The 21,451-nt window shown below is 43.7% G+C and overlaps 1 protein-coding gene across 4 annotated transcripts in view; it reads right to left on the bottom strand.

Moving 5' to 3' along the window:
* TNFRSF13B (TNF receptor superfamily member 13B) overlaps positions 1–21,451 on the bottom strand; it is a 33,785-nt gene that overhangs the window by 5,212 nt on the left and 7,122 nt on the right. For 2 of the 4 annotated variants that reach the window (XM_025428104.2, XM_035716937.1), the window contains 2 exons: positions 8,736–8,873; positions 5,092–5,331 (listed from right to left, as the gene is read on the bottom strand). In XM_025428104.2, coding sequence (XP_025283889.1) covers positions 5,092–5,331; positions 8,736–8,873 — 378 coding nt within the window. Of the gene's footprint in view, positions 1–5,091; positions 5,332–8,735; positions 8,874–12,071; positions 12,118–21,451 lie in introns of those variants that run through there. The other 2 variants (XM_049109512.1, XM_025428105.2) reach the window with 2 other exon arrangements.

Here is a 21,451-nt window from a genome sequence, read left to right as displayed (position 1 = left end):
CTCGTCACGTAGGGGCAGAGCAAAGCGGCCTCTGTGGACCGGGGACCCAGGTGGCACGGCCTCAGATGGATGGAGCCGAGAGCCCTGCAGCCACAACTGCTTGAGTTGAATGTGGCTTTGGACACTGCCCTCAGCTTCCTCAGCCCTCAATTTTCTCTGTAAAATGGGGAATGGGATTCCTGCCAGCATTGCTTGGCATCTGCAAGGTGGTGCAAATAAATGTATACGAGGCAGGTAGGCCTGGGGGGCTGATGCTGCTGCTCATCCCCAAGTGTCCCCACTCCTCCACTGCTCAGCCAGGGAGGGTTGTCTGTAGGAAGGAGGGACCAAGCCTCCTTCCAGCTCCCTCCCCACAACCCTGATTCCTTCCATCCCCCCAAAGAGATGCCCCCTCGGAACCTGCAACTGTGACCTTATTTGGAAAGAAGAAAGTTTGTGTAATTCAGTTGACCTCAAGAAGAGGTCATCTGGATATGGGTGAGCCCTAAATTCAGTGACAGGTGCCCCTATAAGAGGAGAAAGGACGGTCGCACAGTGAGGCCGCATGAGGACCATGAGGACGGAGGCAGGGACTGAGGGAAGGCTGCCTCAGGGCGCCAGCAGCGGGAAGGGGCAAGGAAAGAGCCTCCCCTGGAGCCTTGGAGGGAGCACAGCCCTGCCAGCCCCTCGAGTATCAACCTTCCAGCCTCCAGAACAGCGAGAGAGGACATGTGTGCCCCAGTTTCAGAGCAGCCACAGGACACTAATGCAGCCGGCCCAGGAAGGGACCCACATTGTGCTTTTCCCACCCAACCAGGTCTGTGCCCCCAGATCAGAGCCATGGAGGCCTCCAGAGAGCCCCGGGAGGTCGGTGCATTTATCATCATTGCAGGTGGGGACTGTTAGGCACAGGTGGTCCAGAAGCTTCTCCGGGTCTCCCAGGGAGGTGGGCTGGAATCCAGGTGCTGGCAGGCTGGCATAGCGCCCTGCTGCCAACACGCCCAGAGCACTTAACCTGGACCCCGGGGGCCCGTGGAGAGTCTGGGGGTTCCGTGGACGTGGATGAGAAAAACACGTCGTTAACCCCACCGATGGCCCCTGAGATTTAGCCTTTGCTTCCGCTGCACGTGGAGGCTGCAGCCCCACGTGGTATGAGCAGGAGTGTGGCTTTGTCCATTGCGGAACCCGGGGTATCTCTGCACCCCGCGCCGTGGCTTCAGCAGCCTGCGCCGCCTCTGAGCTTAGCGTGGTCTGGACCCGCTGTCCGCATCCAGCCCGCCGCTCCGCCTGGCCATCGGCCGCGTTGCTGGAGGCGCACAGGTTCGTTCTGATTTGTGCAACACCGCGGTAATATTTTGATTTAACGTGTGATTTCATTTAGTATTTCGAGATGCTATCGTGAATAGTGTCTCGACATCATTGGCGTCTCCGTAACCCTATGTGCTTTGCTTGATGCGCTTTAAAATGCTTCGCAGCCTGGCTCCCCGGTGCCGGGTCGTCCCAGAGCCCGAGCAGCTTGCCGTGCTCGACGCCTCCACCCCGGTCCGGACCTGAGGGCCCTTCCGTCGCCCCCCAGCCCGCGCCATTGCACCGCCCCTCGAGGACGATCCAGGCCCTTGTCAACAGCCCAAACAGCCTCTCGGGGTCCCTTCTGCCTTCGCCAGGGTCCACCCTCCAGGGGCCCCGGGGGATCTCCCTGCAGCCTAGTCCCCACGCTCTGGGCCTGTGGCTGCCCTGCCTCCAGGAATGCGGCAGTGTCCCCAGCCTGGCAGATAGGACCCTCTGTCATCGAGTGTCTGATCCTCCCCCAGGGCCCTGGGTGCTCCTCTGTTCCCTCCACCCTTGAGCCCAGTGCCCACCTGCCTTTCCCTAGAAGCCGAGCAGCCCCTGGCCGTGCCATCTGCTCAGGGAGAGGGGACATTCCCTCCACCTTGCTGAGCCCTCCGAGAGTGTCCCTGAGCTAGCAGCAGGACCCCGTATGTTGATGTTCCGAGCTCCACACTCTGCACCACACCGGGCCAGCTGACAGGAAAATCGAGGGGCTCCCGCCCTCAGTGCCAGTGGCAGATGCCAACCCTACATGTCCCCCTGCACATGGGAACTGTCACCTGGCCACCCCTGCCCACAATGAAACCCCAGCCAGGGCTCCTTCATCATGTCAGCTGTCCAGCTTGCTCCCTTGAATGCCTCACTATGTGGACCACGAGACTTCTATACCCTCAAGGCCAGTGGGTGGTATCATCAATCTCAACATTCAAAGCAGCCACACTTTCTGGTGGGGGTCCCTCCTGCCTCTGCGGTCCCTGCCATCAGGCTGGGAGCCTCTGATGCAGAGATGAAGTGTCATTCTCCTCGGATTTCCCTTCTAGCAGAGATCCTCTTCACGGCACAGCAACTTTACTACTGAGCATCTGTACAGCATTGCTGTTCCCTCTGCCTGGAATACTCTCCCTCCACTTTGTCTCTTAAACACACGTTTTTCTTTTTAAATGAGCAGTTGCCATGTGCTTGGTGGGCACTCATCGATCCTGATGACCGTTCTCTTGTAATCTTCACAATGACTCCGTGAAGATGTATGACCTCATTCTCACAGAACCAAGGCTCAGAGAGGTTAAGTAACTTGCTCAAGGCCCCACAGTTGGTGAGGGATGCAACTGGGGTCTGGCTCCACGGCCTCCAGCATCGCTCTAGTCCTCCTTGAAAGCCCCTCCTCAGAGAAGACTGCCTGCCTTGCCCCCATCGCACCCCTGGTGGGTGACATTGCCACCATGCACGGAGATGAATTCATTGTTGCCTGAGTCTTGTCTATTGTCTGTCTCTCCCATTGGACTGTGACTTCTATGGGGTTAGGGACAGGATCTGCCTTGCTCTTGCCAACTCACCCATGCACAGCAAAGCCTCACAGCGATGTGTCAAACGAAGGAATGATGATCTGGAAAGACTGCACAAGAGATGTAGAGAAGGCTGGAGGTGGGGCCTGGCAGGGATGGGGACTTAGCAGGGGGGATGGCAGGCTTGGGGGAGCTCCCAGAGAGATGGGATCACATTGGCTCCACCGCTGGCTGCAGCCAGAGGCAGCCTGGCCACATGGCATCCTCCAGTCCATGCTCTCAGACAGGTGCACAACTAGCCTTCCCAGTGTGGGCCCTGCTGCTTCCTGCTCATCATCCCCCAAGCCCAGCTCCGGCCCCACCAGCACACCCACATGTCAGAGGAGACCAGAACGGACCCAAACCTCCAGTCATTAAGGCCACAGCAAGACGGTCATTAAGCCACCGAGTCCCTGCGAGGGCATGTGGTCTCCTCGGCTCTGCCATAGTACGAATGGGACAGCTAACGCTGCAGGCTCGGGCATGACCTGTCATGTTGACCCCACTGGCTCCCCACCATGCTCTCACACACCCTCATCCGCACATCCTGAGGAATCTATCCCTGGAGCCAAGATGAGGCTCCCAGATTCTACCCAGTGCCCTCCAGGGATGAGGCTTGGTGGGGAGTCACAAACAAGAATAGCTAATCATGTCCCACGGGCGGCAGGTGACGCTCAGGAAGTGACAGTCCCATGAATGCCACTCTGGGATTTTTGATCTTGCAAAGTGGATACACTTTGGCACCCATAGACCTGGCCTGAATCCCAGCTCAGCATTGCTCATGCACTCATTGTACGACTCTCAGAAATCACTCTGAATTTTGAGGCTCAGTTTCTCGATCTGCAAAATGGCAGAATTGATCTGAAGGGAACCTTAATGCATCAAAGATGGGAAAGTTCTAGGTTTTTGGCTGGAAGAATCCAAAGACATCGCCAAGTGTAGGTTGGACAAACATGGTCACCAGATGCTGGAGGAGCAGGTCTGCCCCCACCCCCAGCCCTACTTCCTGATTCTGTACATCACTCCCTCTCGTATCCATGCCCTTCTGCATGTTAATCTACAGTTCTCAGGAGAGAGAGGCTGTGCTAGATTAAAATCAGCCACAAACTCACCATGGCTACAAGTTCTCTATATCTCCTCCCACCAAAAGGTAGCCTCTGTTGAATCTGATTGGCTTTGCGATTCAGCAGTGAGGATGTAGTGCATGTCCCCAGCCTAGTGACAGCAAGCTTTGTGTTTCTACCTCTTACACTTCTGCCATCATGAGAGGGACATGCCTTGTCAGTCTGCTGGTCCCAGGAATAGGATAAGAGACACATGGTGCAGAGCCACCTCTAGCTGAGCCAACTGAACCCAGCTGACCCCAGCCCAAACCCAGACACATGAGAATTATAAGCCACTGATTTTTTGGGACTGTTTGTTACACAGCAACCACTTACTGACAAGAGAACAGAAAGGAGTAAAAGACCACAGTCTAACCAAGTAGAATTTGGGGATGGGCAACTTCTATTATCAGGGCACATGATACCTTCCCTCCCTTTGGTATCTTGGCACTAGGATCTGGAGCCATGGAAATGAAGTGAAGAAAGTCACAACAGAGGAAAGAAACCAGTCATAGCTCCAGGAGCTTCGGGCTTCTTGTCTCTCCACTGATAGACTGAGAGCAGTGTAACTAAGGCAAGTGTTTATTGATCTACATGGCATTCCTGTCCCATCCTTTCTGACACCACAGAGCAGGGTAGGTAAGCTAAGAGCTGTTTTCTGGGAGGATAATTAGACACTTTCAATGCTCCACACTTAGTAGATGCCCAGTTCAAGGGACCCTTCTCATTACGTCCCAAGTGGCCAATCCCTACTATCAATCGTTTTGTAATACTTCTTTCCTTCTCATTCTTAGGAAGTCCCCATTGTCTTTAAATGGAATCAGAGATCTTGCTCACGAGGTTAGCTCTGCTGGTTATTTTCAGATCTGTGTTTTCAGAACTCATTTAGCCTCTGTTATAAGCTCTCAATGATCAGACCTTTTTTCCTCCTGCATCCTTTGGGCCCACAGACGTCTAGATATTTTGCTTAAAATTTTTTTCTATCCTGAAATGACCCTCCCCTGCCTTCTGGCCATTTGCCTGGACTCTGGACTTCCTGTTTTGCAGACCATTGTTATTTATGCCTGGCACTCCGCATTCCACCCGCTGGGATCCTCAGACACTATGCCAGCCGACCTGGGAGGAGGGGGGGAGCTTACCTGCCTCCGAGCCTCTGTGCTCTGTTCCCTGGTACCTTCCCAAGTTGTCTGACCTGGTTTCAGCTTCCCCAGGTCGCTGTCTCCTGAGCTCTGGTGGGAGGTTCACGTGGCTCCTGAACTTGTTCTCACAGAAATATGTGCATTGCTTGGGGTGACGTCCGCAGATGGAGGCACAGCTGATGCAGTTCCTCAGGAGCTGGTCATAGTAGCTGCCTTCCTCCTTGCGGCAACTGAGTGACTCTAGGAGACAGAAATGAGTGATGCTACTGGGGAAGACCTGCAGGCCCTGTGAAGTTGGCCTTCAAGGGCATCACAGTTTACAAAAATTATGATTCAATTCCCCAAAAGCAATTCCAGAGTAGTGCAACTCCTTTCCCAATATGTAAATGGAAGGCTATACATTGTCCTCTAAGTTCTATTTTAGCTGCAATGTATACATTAAAAAAAAAAGATATTATTTATTTATTCATGAGACACACAGAGAGAGGCAGAGACACAGGCAGAGGGAGAAGCAGGCTCCATGCAAGGAGCCCGATGTGGGACTCGATCCCTGGACCCTGGGATCACACCCTGAGTCAAAGGCAGATGCTCAACCACTGAGCCACCCAGGCATCTCTGCAGTATATAATTTGACACGTAGTATTTTTCCTGTATCTACTTTCAATGTTTTCAGTTTTCATTATTACTTCGTCTCCGAACTATGGATTACTTGAAAGTGCATTTCTTAGTTTCTAAGCATATAAGAATTTTCCAGTTATCTTTCAAAATTGAAATCTAGGTTATTACATTAAGTTCTTCATTTTCATTAAGTTCTTCATTGCACTTTTCAAACTTCATAAAGGAGAAACATATTTCTTATTAACATAAGGATTGGAGAAGGAAGCTAGAAACCACCTCAGCAGGTTGAGGGAGGAGGCTGGAAAGAAAATGGGAAAGCTCAAAATAATAGTGTTTCTTCTGTATTTTTAAGCCTTTTTATTGATTTATTTGAAAAAGAGAGCAAGATCAAGTGCAGGTGGAAGGGGCAGAGAGAGAGGGAAAAGCAGAGGTGCCTTGCTGAACAGGGAGCCCCATGCAGGACTCAATCCCAGGGCCCGGGGATCACAACCTGAGCTGAAGGCAGATGCTTTACTGACTGAGCTACCCGGGCACTCATGTTTCTTCTGTCTTAATGAATGAGAATTATAAGAACCTAAACAGCCATCAGTGCCAAAATGCAGAAGCCAAGCAAACTAAAGAAATGAATCACGCTTGCTTTAAAAGAGCAATTTTGAGTGCAAAACAGAAATCTATACTTTCACAGGGCAGGTTTCCCTTATCTTTTTTTTTTTTAAGATTTATTTATTAATTTATGATAGACAGAGAGAGAGAGAGAGAGGCAGAGACACAGGCAGAGGGAGAAGCAGGCTCCATGCCAGGAGCCCGACGTGGGACTCGATCACGGGACTCCAGGATCACGCCCCGGGCCAAAAGGCAGGCGCTAAACCTCTGAGCCACCCGGGGATCCCCTCCCTTATCTTTAAGCTAAGATTCTATTTATATGAAAATGTGACTCACACTGGAGATTTTAAGGGCACATTTCAGAGGTAGTGAAAGATAGCAGGTAAGAACACAGGCTTCAAGGCCAATCAGATTTGAGAGCATCCTTAGTCTACCCTTGCAGGTTGTAGAGTTTCCATGCCTCAGTTTCCTCATTTCCAAGACAGAGGTAATAATGATATTGACTTCTTTTTTTTTTAAGATTTTATTTATTTATTCATAGACACAGAGAGAGAGAGAGGCAGAGACACAGGCAGAGGGAGAAGCAGGCTCCATGCAGGGAGCCCGACGTGGGACTCGATCCCGGGTCCCCACGATCACACCCCAGGTTGCAGGTGGCGCCAAACCGCTGCGCCACCGGGGCTGCCCTGATATTGACTTCTTAAAGTTGCCATGAGGATTTGAGGTTCCTGGCATAATGCCTGATGCATAATAAATAAATGCTGGGTTAATGGAAAGTTTAAGTAAAATATTCATTTGTGCCTTTTTGCAACACAAACACACCAACTCTTACGTCCTTGAAAGAGTAAAGGAAAAGACCAGGAAGATGGTGAAACTGGGACCTGAGGGAAGACTCAGATGGGATCAATGACCTCTTCTTGCCCTGGCTCTGCCCGGGGATTCCACTAAGCCAGATGTGCCACTCATGGGACGGAGTTGACAGGACAGCAGTGGTGTTCCTAGGGTTTTATGTATGACCTCCTCCCCTCCTCAGGCCCCCATTGTGGCTGTTGCAGGTGGTGTCTGAGCTCCCTAGACCCACCAACTCTCACTACCCAACCTCAAAAACTTCCCCTCTGGGCCTTGGTACTCCCTACTGTGTTTTTCTATGTCCATGCCTTCATCCACACGGGTCCTCCTTCCAGAGTATCCTCCCCGCCACCTCCCACCATCTGACTGCCAACTCTTAACAATTTATCTCAGGTGGCATTTACTCCAGGAACACTTCCCTGTTCCCTAACCCATTAGCCATAGGTGGTCTCTCCCAATTGTAGCATTTTATGGCACTTTATCCTTCTCTGTTGAAATGTATTTATTTCTTCCATTAGACGATGACCCTCTTGAAGGATCATGTCAGTTTCCCATTTTCAAGGGGCTGGAGAGTTCCATGAATATATGTGGAGTGATACAACAAGTATTCCACTTCATTAATGGATAGTGGTTCGGAGTCACGGTTTTGAAGTCAGAGAGTCCTGGTTTAAATCCACTGTTACACTGTGTGAGCTTGGGCAAGTCACTCAGCCTCTCTGAACTCCACTCAATCAGTATTGATGAATCACTCACTATGTGTCAGGCATTGTGCAAGATTCAAATAAGGAAAGGAACTTGCGGTCCAAAGGGTCAAGACAGACATGAAACAAATGCACACAAAAGAACGTTACGCAAATCATGGGAAGTTCCATCAAGGAAAAGAATAAGTTATGAAAAAAGAACAGTAGACAAAATATCTTTTTCAAGACAATCAGAGAAAATTGGATATAGCCTGAATACAGAGGGTGTTAAGGAATTATTGCCGGGGATGATAAGAGATAAAGGTTGTATTTTGAAGGCTCTTCATGATCTAGTATTTACAGGTAAAATTATATGAATTCTTGGATTTACTTTACACTATACCAGCAAAAAAATGGTTGGGGAATAAAACAGCAGATTTTTAAAGCTGATGATTGGCAGAAATGGATTTATTATGCTATCCTTTCTGCAATAATTCCTATAATAAAAAATTTCAAAAGAAAGTCAGAACAGAGGAAAACAAAGGAGGGCCTCATTTCTATTGGACAGGTAGGTAAGACTTCTGACATTTGGCCTCAGACCTGAAGGTTGAGTAAGAGGGAGCTGAGGGAAGAATAACAGGGAAATGCATTCCAAGCATAGGGTACAACATGTGCAAAGGCCCTGAGGCAGAAAAAAAACCCCACAGCATGTTCAAGAAACTGCAAGGAGGCTAGTGTAGCCAGAGCAGAAAGATTGAGGGGTAAAGAGGTGCCATGTTCTACATCTCCTTCTACCATCTCCTTCTCAGCCACCCAAGCGCAATAGGGCCTGGGGGACCTCTAGAGGGAAGGAAGGGGTGATCCAGCCCATGGGGCTCAGGCCCCAGAACTCACTGCAGAATGCTGCACAGGTACGAGGAATCTGATGGCTGCAGATGGGTTTGCAAGAGAGGCACATGTTCAGCAGGGGATCCCAGTACTGTTCTTCAGGGCAGGGCTCCATGGCCATCCCCATCCGCAGGCCCTGTGGAGCTGAGAGGCAGGGAGCATGAGGGCAGCTGGCACCCTGCTACGGGTCAGAACACAGATAGCCTCTCCCACTCACATTCTACTTTGTCTCAGCAAGCAGAGGAGGAACCGGACAAAGCTAGCTTCCAACCCCAGCTGCATCTGCTGGGGGCCTGGGGCAGCCACCTCATTCCCTCGAGCCTCAGTTTCTGTATTTGTGAAATGGCTGTTCGAGGCTCCCTCTCTCAGATTACCTGTGCCCTGCTCAGCCCTGTTCTTTGCCTACTGTGGTTCTTTCTACCACAGTACCTTTGCATAAAATGCTCTTCTTCCCTGCCCTTCTGCTGGCTATTTTCTCCTGATCCTTTAGATCACTGTTTCAATTTCATTTCCTCAGAAAAGCCTGATTCTCTTTCCCAGATTAAGACACACCACTTCTTCTGTGCAGTGATGTGTCCTTCACTTGTCACCGCTTTCACTTCACTTTTATAACTGTGACTATTGGATGCTGTCTCCCCCATTATCTGTGAGCATCATGCAGGCAAGTACTCTAATTTTTTTGTTCACTGCTGGGTCCTCAGAACCTAGATAGTGCCCAGGACATAGTAGGTGCTCATTAAGTGAAGAAAAAGAAAAGCATATCTAGCCAGTGGCTAGCGTACAGAAAGCATTCAATAAATGTCCTTTTCTTCCATTTTTTCTTTTTTACTGAAGTACGAGACACACTCAATGATGTGTGTAAAGTGCACAAATCTGAAGTATGCAGCTTGATGTATTTTTCCATATGTATATACCTGTGTCACTACAGCCCACATCAAGGTATAAGGTATAGATATTTTTTGCACCCTGAAGACTCCCTTGGGTCTCCTCCCCATCCAATACTTCCAGAGGTAACTTGTACTCTGATTTTTATCACTGTCGGTTGTTACTATTGCCCATTCTTGAACCTTTGTGTCCTGTTTTGTTGGCGCCACAAGATATCTGAAACACATCTCAGTTGAGGCTCCATCAGTCATTTGTTTTGTATGCTAAGTCTTCCTTTATATGAATGCATCACTTTTTCTATAATTTTCTGCCTGATTTCATGATACTTGCTTCACCAAAAATGTTTCCTTTGTTTTTTTTTTTAAAGTTTAACTTCATGTGACGGAAGTTTTTAATTTTTCAATTTTTAAAAAATATTTTATTTATTTATTTATTCATGAGAGACACAGAGAGAGATTGAGAGACACAGACACAGGCAGAGGGAGAAGCAGGCTCCATACAGGGAGCCCAACGTGGGACTAGATCCTGGGTCTCTAAGATCACACCTTGGGCTGAAGTCGGCGCTAAACCGCTGAGCCACCCAGGCTGCCCAGTTTTTCAATATTTTAATGGATTTATTTATTTATTTGAGAGAGCAAGTGAGCAAGAGAACACAAGTGGGGGAGAGGGAGAAGCAGGCCCCCCGTTGATCAGGGAGGACAAAGAGCCAGATATCAGGACCCTGAGATTGTACCCTGAGCTGAAGGCAGATGCTTAATTGACTAAGCCACCCAGGCATACCCCCAAATGTCTCCTTTTAAACATTTTGCAAGGTGCTTGCTTACTCTTCATTGAAAGTAAGCTGGGAGAAGACCAGTGGCTCCTGGTTTAATGTAGCAGCTTAAACACATGGACTTATCTTTCTTCCCTCCTGAAACCCTACTAAAAGGAGAAGAAAAGATACCTGTCCTCAAAGAGAAAGAGAATGGAAAAAAGTTATTGCAGCAGGGGACAGGTGTGAGCAATACTTTGGAATATGGAAGGCATGTGACCTGGGATGACTGACTTTAGTTAAAGGTCTCAGGGACAAGGAAGCTGATTTGAGCCACAGAACTCCAGGAAGTCTCTGGAATTGGAGGTACCAAGTTTAATGACAGTGGGGAATGGCAAGGCAAGACAATGGAAGAAAGACTGGTTGGAAATTTATACAAAGAGGGCCTGACCCCAGGTAAATCCCATCCCAAGCATGTAATGGCCTCTGGAAAAACCAAGCAAAAGTTTGGGGGTCTTCTGAGACACAGCTGAGGGTAGCCATAAGGTCCACTCTCCCCAAAACACAACCTGAGGAGTGCTGTGGCCAGGTTTTTAAGAATGTCTCCTTCCCCATCCTGCAGCCAGCAGGAAATCAGCAGATTCTGAGAAAACTGATCCAAAGGAAGAGGCCTAAAGGCACTGACTGGGAGATTCTCTCAAGAAAATGATCAAGTTTGCTCCTTGACCATCTGACAGCAAAGCTGCTTTATTAACGGCCCTGTTTGTTTACCCAGAACTTCCAATCAGCTCTTTCTGCCTCAGTCTGAGCTGTGAATCAAGAGCCACCTGATCTGAAAGAGAACTCAAACAAAACAAGCAGAAAGAACATACTGGGAGCCAAGAGAGACAATAGGGAGAGAAAAGACATGAAAATTATGGAATTATTTCAAGAGGTTCAAAGGTTGAACTAATGGGAATTCTAGAGAAAACAGATTTCAAAGACATAGCTTCCAGATTCAAAGAGCCAGTCAGATGTCTGATATAATAAAATCTCAAGCCATGACCCATCATCATAGAATTTAGGGGAACCAGAAATTAAGAGCAGATTCTAAAATCTTTTTTGACAATAAGCAGGTTATCCACAGAGTTTTGTGAGGACGTCAATGGACATCTCAAATCAAAACTGGGATGTGAGAGCAATGTCCAGGAAGATGGTAGAGTAGAAGCTCTAGTAATCTGCTTTTCCACCTAACAGCTATCAAGCTGGCAGCAACCATCTTGAAGTAACTGTTTTGGAACTCTGAACTTATCCAGGAAAGAGCTGGATGAAGAGACTGGTGAATTTTTGAAATTTTGGTGCATTTCAGCCTATTTCATGGTGGTGGCTACCATTCCTCACGTATGCAGTGGCGGGGGGTGGGGTGGGGCAGAGTTGCTCATATTGCTGGTCCCCTAGATGGGCAATAAGGACCTTGTTCTACAAATATTGAGATTGTAGATTCTGACTGCTGTTTGCTGCTCTTAGATCAGTGAGGGGCTAGCACACAGGTTGGTGGCCATTGTTTCAACTGCCAACAGCTGAAGTGACTTCCAGGGGACTTAAAGGGGCAGCACTCTCCTCCACTCTTGGGAGCTAGACATTTAAGGAAGTCTTTTTCAGGTCACTGGCTGAGTGCAGAGATAAAGGAACAGAAACTTCAGTGAACACACAGAATAAATACCTACTTTGCAAAAATGGTTTGGAAAAGCCACACATGGACTGCAGCAACCAACAAGCAAGATACAGAAATCCCTGAGGAATGGGAAAATTAGAATTACTACAACGTGATGCTCAAAATGTTCAGTTCTCAAAAACCTTACAAAATATATTTTTAAAAAACAGAAAAATATGCATCACACATTCACAGAAAAAAAGAATTTGACAGAAATTATCCGTGAGAGAGTCTAGACATTGGAAACATTAGTCAAAAATGTTAAATTAACTATCTTAAATATGTTCCATGAGCTAAAGAAAATCATGGACAAAGAACTAAAGGAAATCAGAAAAACAAAGCATGAATGATGTATAAGAATATGAATAAAGAGATAGAGGTTGTAGAAAAAAAAAAGAAACCAAAACTTGGAAGAAAGTAGGTAAATGGATAAATAAACTATAGTACATCCAAACAGTGGAATTTACTCATCACTAAAAAGAAATGAATTATCAGCCATGAAAACACATGAAAGAATCTTAAATGCATATTAGTAGCTAAAAGAAGCCAAGCCCAAAAGGCTACTGTGTGATTCTAGCTATATGATATTCTAGAAAAGGCAGACCTACAGAAACAGTAGAAAGATGAGTGATTGTTGGGGGTTTGGGGTGGGAGAGATAAAGGAGGGGACTTTATATAGCACTGAAAGTATTCTGTTTGATACTACCATGGTGGATACATGTACTTATATTTATTTGTGAAATACTATAGAATACACAATACTAAAAGTAAATGTTAGTACAAACTTATGGACTTTGTGTGATAATGATGCATTACTGTAGATTCATCAGTGGTAACAAATGTACCACTTTAGTACAGGATGTTGATAGTATAGGAGGCTGTGCATGTTTGGAGGTATGAGGTATAAATTCTCTGTATTTCCCACTCTATTTTTCTGTGAACCCAAAACTGCTCTAAAAAATAGTCTACTCAGAAATAGAAACAAACACAAATTCTGGAATTGTAAAGTCCAATAACTGAAAGGAAAAAAAAAAAACTTACTAAAGGGGTTCAATGGCAGATTTGCTAAGGCAGAAGAAAGGATCAGTGAACCTGAAGATGAAACAATTGAATTATGTTATCGGAGATGCAGAAATTTTTAAAAATGGGATCCCTGGGTGGCTCAGGCCTGCATTTGGCCCAGGGCATGATCCTGGAGTCCCGAGATCGAGTCCTGCATCCGGCTCCCGGCATGGAGCCTGCTTCTCCCTCTGCCTTTGTCTCTGCCTCTCTCTGTCTGTCTATCATGAATAAATAAATCAATAAATAAATCTTTAAAAAAAAGAAATTTTTAAAAATGAGGAAAAGTGAACAGAACCTAAGGAACTTGTGGGGCCCCATCAAACATGCCACCATAAGTGTAGAGAGAGTGAGAGAGAGGGAATAAACAATATTTGAAGAAATAATGGCTGAGAATTTTTCAAATCTTAGGAAAGACATGAATGTATACATTCCAAAATCTCAGTGAACTCTCAAAGTCTCTAAATTCAAAGAGCCCACACTGAGACACATTGTAATCAAAACGTGGTAACCCAAAGACAGAGAGAAAATTGTAAAACCTACAACAGAGCACAACTTGTCACACACAGGTGATCTTCAATTAAATTAATAGCTACTTACTCCACAGAAACCATGAGACCAGGTGGCAGTGGGATGATATATTTAAACTCCTGAAAGGAAAGATTTGCCAACCAAGAAGTATATATCCAGCAAACTATCCTTCAAGAATGAAGGAGAAATTAAGATATTTCCATATAAACAGAAGCTGAGGGAGTTCATTACCAGTCCATTTCCTGCCCTACAAGGAATGTGAAAGGGAATCTTTTTTGCTGAAATGAAAATATCCTAGACATAAACACAGTCATAAGTATAGATAAGGGATATTGGTAAAGGTAACTACATAGGTAAATATAAAAGCCAGTATTATTGTATTTTTTGTGTGGTTTGTAACTCCTCTGTTTTTTTTCTATATGACTTAATGGACCAATGCATAAAACAATGACTATAAACCTATGTTAATGGGCATAAAATGTATAAAGAGGCAATCTCTGACAATAGCAATATAAATGAGAGGGGACAAAGATATAGAAAGAGAGTGTATATTATTGAAACTAAGTTAGTCTTCAAATTAAGTTGTCATAGGTTTAAGATGTTAATTGTAATCCCCAAGATAACCACTAAGAAAGTAACTTTTAAAAATACAAAAGAGGAAATAAAAAGTGAATTAAATGTTACACTACAGGTAATCAACTATATATAAAAAAGGGGAGTAAAGGAGGAATTAAGGAACAAAAAACCTGTAAGACATACAGAAAACAGATAACCGACAGAAGTAAATCCTTTTTTATCAATAATTGTATCAGAGTAAATGGACTAGGGCACCTGGGTAGCATCTGCCTTCAGCTTGGGTCATGATCCTGGAGTGCTGGGATTGAGCCCCACATTGGACTTCCTGCTCAGCGGAAAGCCTGCTTCTCCTTCTCTCTCTGCCCCTCCTCCTGCTTATGCTCTCTCTCTTGTCCATTCTCTCAAATAAATAAATAAAAATCTCAAAAAAGTAAATGGACTAAATTCTCCTATTAAAAGGGAGAAGTTGGGCAGCCCGGGTGGCTCAGCGGTTTAGCGCCGCCTTCAGCCCAGGGCCTGATCCTGGAGACCCGGGATCGAGTCCCACATCGGGCTTCCTGCGAGGAGCCTGCTTCTCCCTCTGCCTGTGTCTCTCTGCCTCTCCTTCTCTCTGTGTCTCTCATGAATAAATAAATAAAATCTTTAAAAAAAATAAATAAATAAAAGGGAGAAGTTGCAGATTGTATTAAAAAAATCCATCTATCTGCTGTCTACAACAGACTTTCTTTAGATAAAAAAAAACAACAACAACAACAACAAAAAAGAGATTGTAAGTAAAAACAATTAACAAGTATATTCCATGGAAATAATAGCCAAAACAGAGCTGAGGTGGTTATTATTGCCAGACAAAATAGTCCTTAAATCAAAAGAGGTTATAAGAAACACAGGACAAAATATATCAATAAAAAGTTTGATACAGCAAGAAGATTGTAAACATACATGCACCTAACAACAGAGCCCAAAATATGTGAAACAGACACTGACAGAATTGAAGAGAGAAATAGATATTTCTACAATAAATTGGGATATGTCAATATCCCATTTTCAGTAATGGACGCACTAGGCAAAAGATCAATAAGGAATTTGAGGACATAAACAACACTATAAATCAATTACAAATAGCAAATCTATAAACTAGTGACATATAACAGACATATGCAGGACACTATACCCCACAACAGCAGAATAAACATTTTTCTCAACTGTGCATGGAACATTCTCTATGATACACCATATATTAGATCATAGGGGAATCTGGGTGTCTCAATCAATTAGATGTTCAACTCTTGGTTTTGGCTCAGGTCATGCTCTCTGGGTCATTAGATCAAGTCCGAGTGAGGCTCCACACCGGGTGTGGGGCCTGCTTAAGATTCTCTCTCTCTGCCCCCCACTCTCATTTTCTCTTTCTCTTAAAAAAAAGACCATAAATTAGATTACAGAACAAATTATTTTTATTTTTTTTACAGAACAAATTTTAATAGGTTTTTAAAAACTGAAATCATTCGATGTATCTTTTCTGCTCAAAATGGAATGAAACTAAAAATCAATAACAGAAGGAAAACTAGTAAGTTCACAGATATGTGGAAATTGAACAACCTTCTCTTAACCAACTGCTGTATCAAAGCAGAAATCATAAGGAAAATTAGAAAAAATATTGAGATAAGTTAAAATGAAAACACAACTTACCAAAAGTTATGGCATACAGCAAAAGAAATGCTAAGGGGGAAACTTATAGCTGTAAATGTATACACTAAAAAAGAAGAAATTCTCAAATCATAACCTAACTGTACACCATGAGGAAATGAAGAGTGAACTAAACCCAAAGATGGTAGAGGGAAAGAAATAATAAAGATTACAGTAGAGAAAAATAAAATAGAGAACAGAAAAATTGTACTGGAGAAAATCAACAAAACCAAAAGTTGGTTCTTTGAATAGATTAACAAATTGACAAACCTTTAGCCAGATTGACTAAGAAAAAAAAGACTCAAATCACTAAAGTCAGAAATGAAAGTGAGACATGAAAAGATGCTCAGCATCACTTATCATCAGGGAAATGCAAATCAAAACTGCAATGAAATATCACCTTACACCTGTCAGAATGGCTAAAATAAAAAATACAAGAAACAGCAAGTATTGGTGAGGATGTGGAGAAAAAGGAATCCTCTTACACTGTTGGTGAGAATGCAAATTTGTGCAGCCACTGTGGAAAACAATGTGGAGGTTCCTCAAAAAATTGAAAATAAAATTACCTTACGATCCAGGAATTGCCCTACTGGATATTTACAAAGCAAAACAAAACAAAACTCGCGGAGCACCTGGGTAGCTCAGTGGTTGGGGGTCTGCCTTCGGCTCAGGTCCTTTGACTCAGGGTCCTGGGATGGAGTCCCCCACTGAGCTCCCTGCAGGGAGCCTGCTTCTTGCTCTGCCTATGTATCTGCCTCTCTCTGTGTGTCTCTCATGAATAAATAAATAAATAAAATCTTTTTTAAAAATACAAAAACATGGGCAGCCTAGGTGGCTCAGCGGTTTGGCACAGCCTTCAGCCCAGGGCGTGATCCTGGAGACCCAGGATCGAGTCCCACGTCAGGCTCCATGCATGGAACCTGCTTCTCCCTCTGCCGGTGTCTCTGCCTTTCTCTCTCTCTCTCTCTCTCTCTCATAAATAAATAAAATCTTTAATAAATAAATTAATTAATTAATTAAAAAATACAGAAACACTAATGCAAAGGGATAAATGCACCCCTGTATTTCTTGCAGTATTATTTACAAGGGCCAAACTATGGAACCCAAGTGTCCATGGATAGACAAATGGATATGTGGTATATATCTACAATTCAATATTCCTCAGCCATAGAGAAGAATGAAATCTTTCCATTTGCAAAGACATGGATGGAGCTAGACAGTATTCTGCTATGTGAAATAAGAGAGTCAGAGAAAGACAAATACCATATGATTTCACACATGTGGAATTTAAGAAAAGGGAAAAAAAGAAAGAGACACTGACAACCCAAGAAACAGACTTAACTATGGAGAGCAAATTGATGGTTACCAGAGAGGAGATGGGTGTGTGGAATGAGTGAAATAGGTGATGGAGATTAAAGAGTATACTTACCATGATGAAAATAAAGTGGGGGAAAATGAGATTTAAAAAATGAAAGCAGGAACATTACTACAGATTTTACAGATTATGAGAATACTATGAATAATCATACCACAACAAAGTGGGATTTTTTTTTCCTGGAATGCAATAATGGTTGAATACATGAAAATCAATCAGTGTAATACACTATATTAAAAGAGTGAAAAGAAAAACTATATGCTCATCTCAACTGATGCAGATAAATTATTTGACAAAATTCAACACCTTCCCATGATTAAACAAATAAAACAGTAAAGTAGGAATAAAAGAGAATTTCCTCAATATGATAAAAGCCATATATGAAAAACACAGGTGACATCCTACTGAATGGTAAAAGACTGAAAGCTTTTCTCCTAAGATCAGCAACAAGACAAGAATGCCCACATTTACTGCATCGATTGAACATAGTACTGAAAATTCTAGCCAGAGCAATCAGATAAGAAAAAGAAATAAGGTATCCAAATTGGAAAGAAGAAAGTAAAATTATTTCTGTTTACAGATGACATGATCTTATATGTAAAGCCCCTAAAAGTTACACACACACACACACACACACACACACCTGTTGGTGTTAACATTACGTTGAAGGATACAAAATCAACATACAAAAAAATATATTTGCAGCAAACAATCCTAAAAGGGAATTTAGAAAATAATTCCATTCACAAAGGCATAAAAAAAAGAATAAAATGCTTAAGAATAAATTTTACCAGGGTAGTAAAAAAGTACACCCTGAAAAACAATAAAACTGCTGAAATTAAGGAAGACCTAAGTAAAGGACATCCTGTGTTCATGGACTGGAAGGCTTGTTAATATGGCAATACTACCCAAAATGATCCACATATTCAATGTGATCCTTAACAAAATTCCAATAACTTCTTTGTACAAATACAAAAATTCATCCTAAAACTTCATATGGAATTTCAAAGGACCCTAAATAGGCCAAAATAACATTGAAGAACAGGAACAGTTGGAGAACTAATACTTCCTGATTTCAAGACTTCCTACAAAGCTAAAGTAAACAGTTAAACAATGTGATACTGAAATAAAGACAGACATACAGACCAGTGGAATGGAATAGAATCCAGAAATAAACTCTCACATAAACAGTCAATTGATTTTCAACAGTCAAATATTTTTCCAAAATATTTCAATGGGGGAAAGGACAGTCTTCAATAAATGGTGCTGAGAAAACCACATGCAAAAGAGTGAAGTTGAACCCTTACCTTATAATATATACAAACATTAATTTAACATGCGTCAAAGACCTTAAGGCTAAAACTATAAAACTTTTGGAAGAAAACACGGGAAAATCTTCATGTATTGAATCTGGCAATGACACTTTTTTTTTTTAATTTTTATTTATTTGTGATAGTCACAGAGAGACAGAGAGAGAGAGGCAGAGACACAGGCAGAGGGAGAAGCAGGCTCCATGCACCGGGAGCCTGATGTGGGATTCGATCCCGGGTCTCCAGGATCGCGCCCTGGGCCAAAGGCAGGCGCCAAACCGCTGCGCCACCCAGGGATCCCTGGCAATGACACTTTTGATACAACTCTTAGATAAACTGGATTTCATCACAATTTAAAACTTCTGTGCATCAAGAGAGTGAAAAAACAGCTCACAGAATGGGAGCAAATATTTGCAAATCATATTTCTGATAAAGGATTAATATACTGAGACTCAAGAACCAAAACCAAAACAAGTCAAGTCAAAACTAAACAAAAGACTTGAATTGGCATTTCCCCCAATGACTTATAAGCATATAAAAATATTCAGTATCATTAGTCATTAGAGAAATTCAAATCAAAACTACAATGAGATACCACTTCATGCTCATTAAAATGGCTCTTATCAAAAAAGGGAAAATAACAACTGTTGGCAAAAATGTGGAGAAATTGGAGCCCACATGTATTGATTGTGAGAATGCAAAATGCTTCAATCCCTATAGAAAACAATTGATAATTCCTCAAAAAGTTAAATATAGAACTACCATTTGACCCAGCAACTCCACTCCTAGGAAGATATCCAAAGGAACTGAAAGCAGCAACTCAAACAGATACTTGCATACCAACGTTCACAGCAGCATTATTCACAAAAGCTACAAGGTGGAAAACCCACATGTCCATCTCTAGATGAAAGGAAAAGTTAAAAGTGCTATCTACATTGGAATATTATTCGGTTATGAAAATGAGTGAAGTACTGACATGTGCAGCAACATAGATGAACTTTCCAGACATTATACTAAAGGAAATAAACCAGCTACAAAGGGACAAACATAGTATGATTTCACTTACATGAGGTACCTAGAATAGGCAAGTTCATAGAGGCAGAAAGTAGACTAGAGGTTATCTGGGGCTGGGGGGAGGGTAAACTGAGACAATGAAAAATTTTAGGTATAGAGAGTGGTGATGGTTGCAAAACATTATGCGTGTATTTAACGCCACTGACTTGTGCACTTAAAAATACTAAATGGTAAATTTTATTATATATATCTTACCAGAAGGAAGAGGATAGTGGAACAGTGCTTCAAATTTATGATAGAAATGTTTTCAGTCTAGAACACTACATGTTATTAATCAAGTGTGGGGTTGAATAGAGATGTTATGAGAGGTGGGGCACCTGAGTGGTTCAGTTGGTTAAGCATCTGCCATTTGCTCAGGTCATGATCCCAGGGCCCTGGGGTTGAGCCCCAGGATCCCTGTTCAGTGGGGAGTCTGCTTCTCCCTCTCAGTCTGCCCCTCTCCTGCTCATGCTCTCTCACTCTCTCGCTCTCTCTCAAAAAAACATTTTTAAAAAAGATGTTATGAGAAATAAAAAGTCTGAAAACTTTTATCTTCTATCCATGCACCATTTCTTTTCTTTCTAATGGAGGATATGCTCCATCAAATGTAGGGAGTATACAAAACAATGGGGAGTCGGGGAGAAAGACAGGCTCCATCTCAGCAAAGAGGTGAATGTAGAAATTCTCAGAGTGATGATGAATGAAGTCTCTGGGGACAGCTGCCCATGAGCCTAGAGGGAATCCTATCCCAGCTAAAATAAAAGAAAAGAGGGAAAAAAGGTCTCCAATGGAAACATTGAAACAATAGACAAGTGAGTATGTCTGGCCAACTGACAGGCTGGGTTGGTCATGGAGCTGAGGATAAATTACTGATACATGCAGAGAAAACTGAGGCACTATCAACTCCAGGGAAATCATAGTACCTGTATGACTCAGCTGTGAATGAAATCCACATCATAAATGTGTGAGCAACTGTTAATAAATAACTCAAAGACTTTGTATTATGTCCAGCATCAAATAGTTTACTCATTTCTGTGAGCGGAGATAGTCATTCGAACACTGTCAATGAACAATGGCAATACCAGGACTTAAAAGAGAGAAAGGAGAAAAGGAAGAACAAAACCGTAGAGAGTTTTACATGTGTGGGCAAACTGATTAGCTGGTAGCAAAGAGCGCAGTCTATCCTTGAATACCTGGGTTGGCTAAGGGGATCCAAAAGAATTTCCTTTATTGATGGATTCTCTGGAAACCCTGGCAGCATCAGAGTGGGCAGATGTGCCAGGCTGTCTGGGCACACTGCTGGTCCTGCCACATCCACTGTGGGTCAGCCTTATTGTCTGCATCAGAGTCATTCACAGTTTCCACTGGTCTAACTAAGCATGGTGCTCTGTGAGACTGGGTGGAGGGGAGGTTGTGTGTATACAGAGGGTGATATAAGAACTGAGTTCTCGTCTTAGAAAGTGGGAAGTTAATTCATAATGTATAAAATTGAAACGTCCAGAACTAGCAGTGTATGTCTGCTAGTATTATATTTTGAGACTCTTCGAGAGTGAGCCCAGTGAAGCCGTCAGGCAGCCATGGCTGGGAACCACTGGACTGTATATCCTGGGCCTAGTGCTTCCTAGCGGTGTGAAGTTGGGTAGAACTTCATCTCCTTGAAACCCAGTGTCCTCATCTGTAAAATAGGAATGTTATTGCTTACTTCATAAGGCCATTATGAGCATTGCATGCATGGCAAGTGCTTTGCCTGCCATGGTACTGTGCAATTAGTAAAAGGTTAACCCCCTGAGCTTTGGCTTTATTAAT

Source organism: Canis lupus, chromosome 5, assembly GCF_003254725.2.
Source record: "Canis lupus dingo isolate Sandy chromosome 5, ASM325472v2, whole genome shotgun sequence".
Classification (NCBI taxonomy): domain Eukaryota; kingdom Metazoa; phylum Chordata; class Mammalia; order Carnivora; family Canidae; genus Canis; species Canis lupus.
The sequence above is the reverse complement of the archived record's forward strand: the minus strand, read 5'-3'. Positions and strand labels throughout refer to the sequence as shown.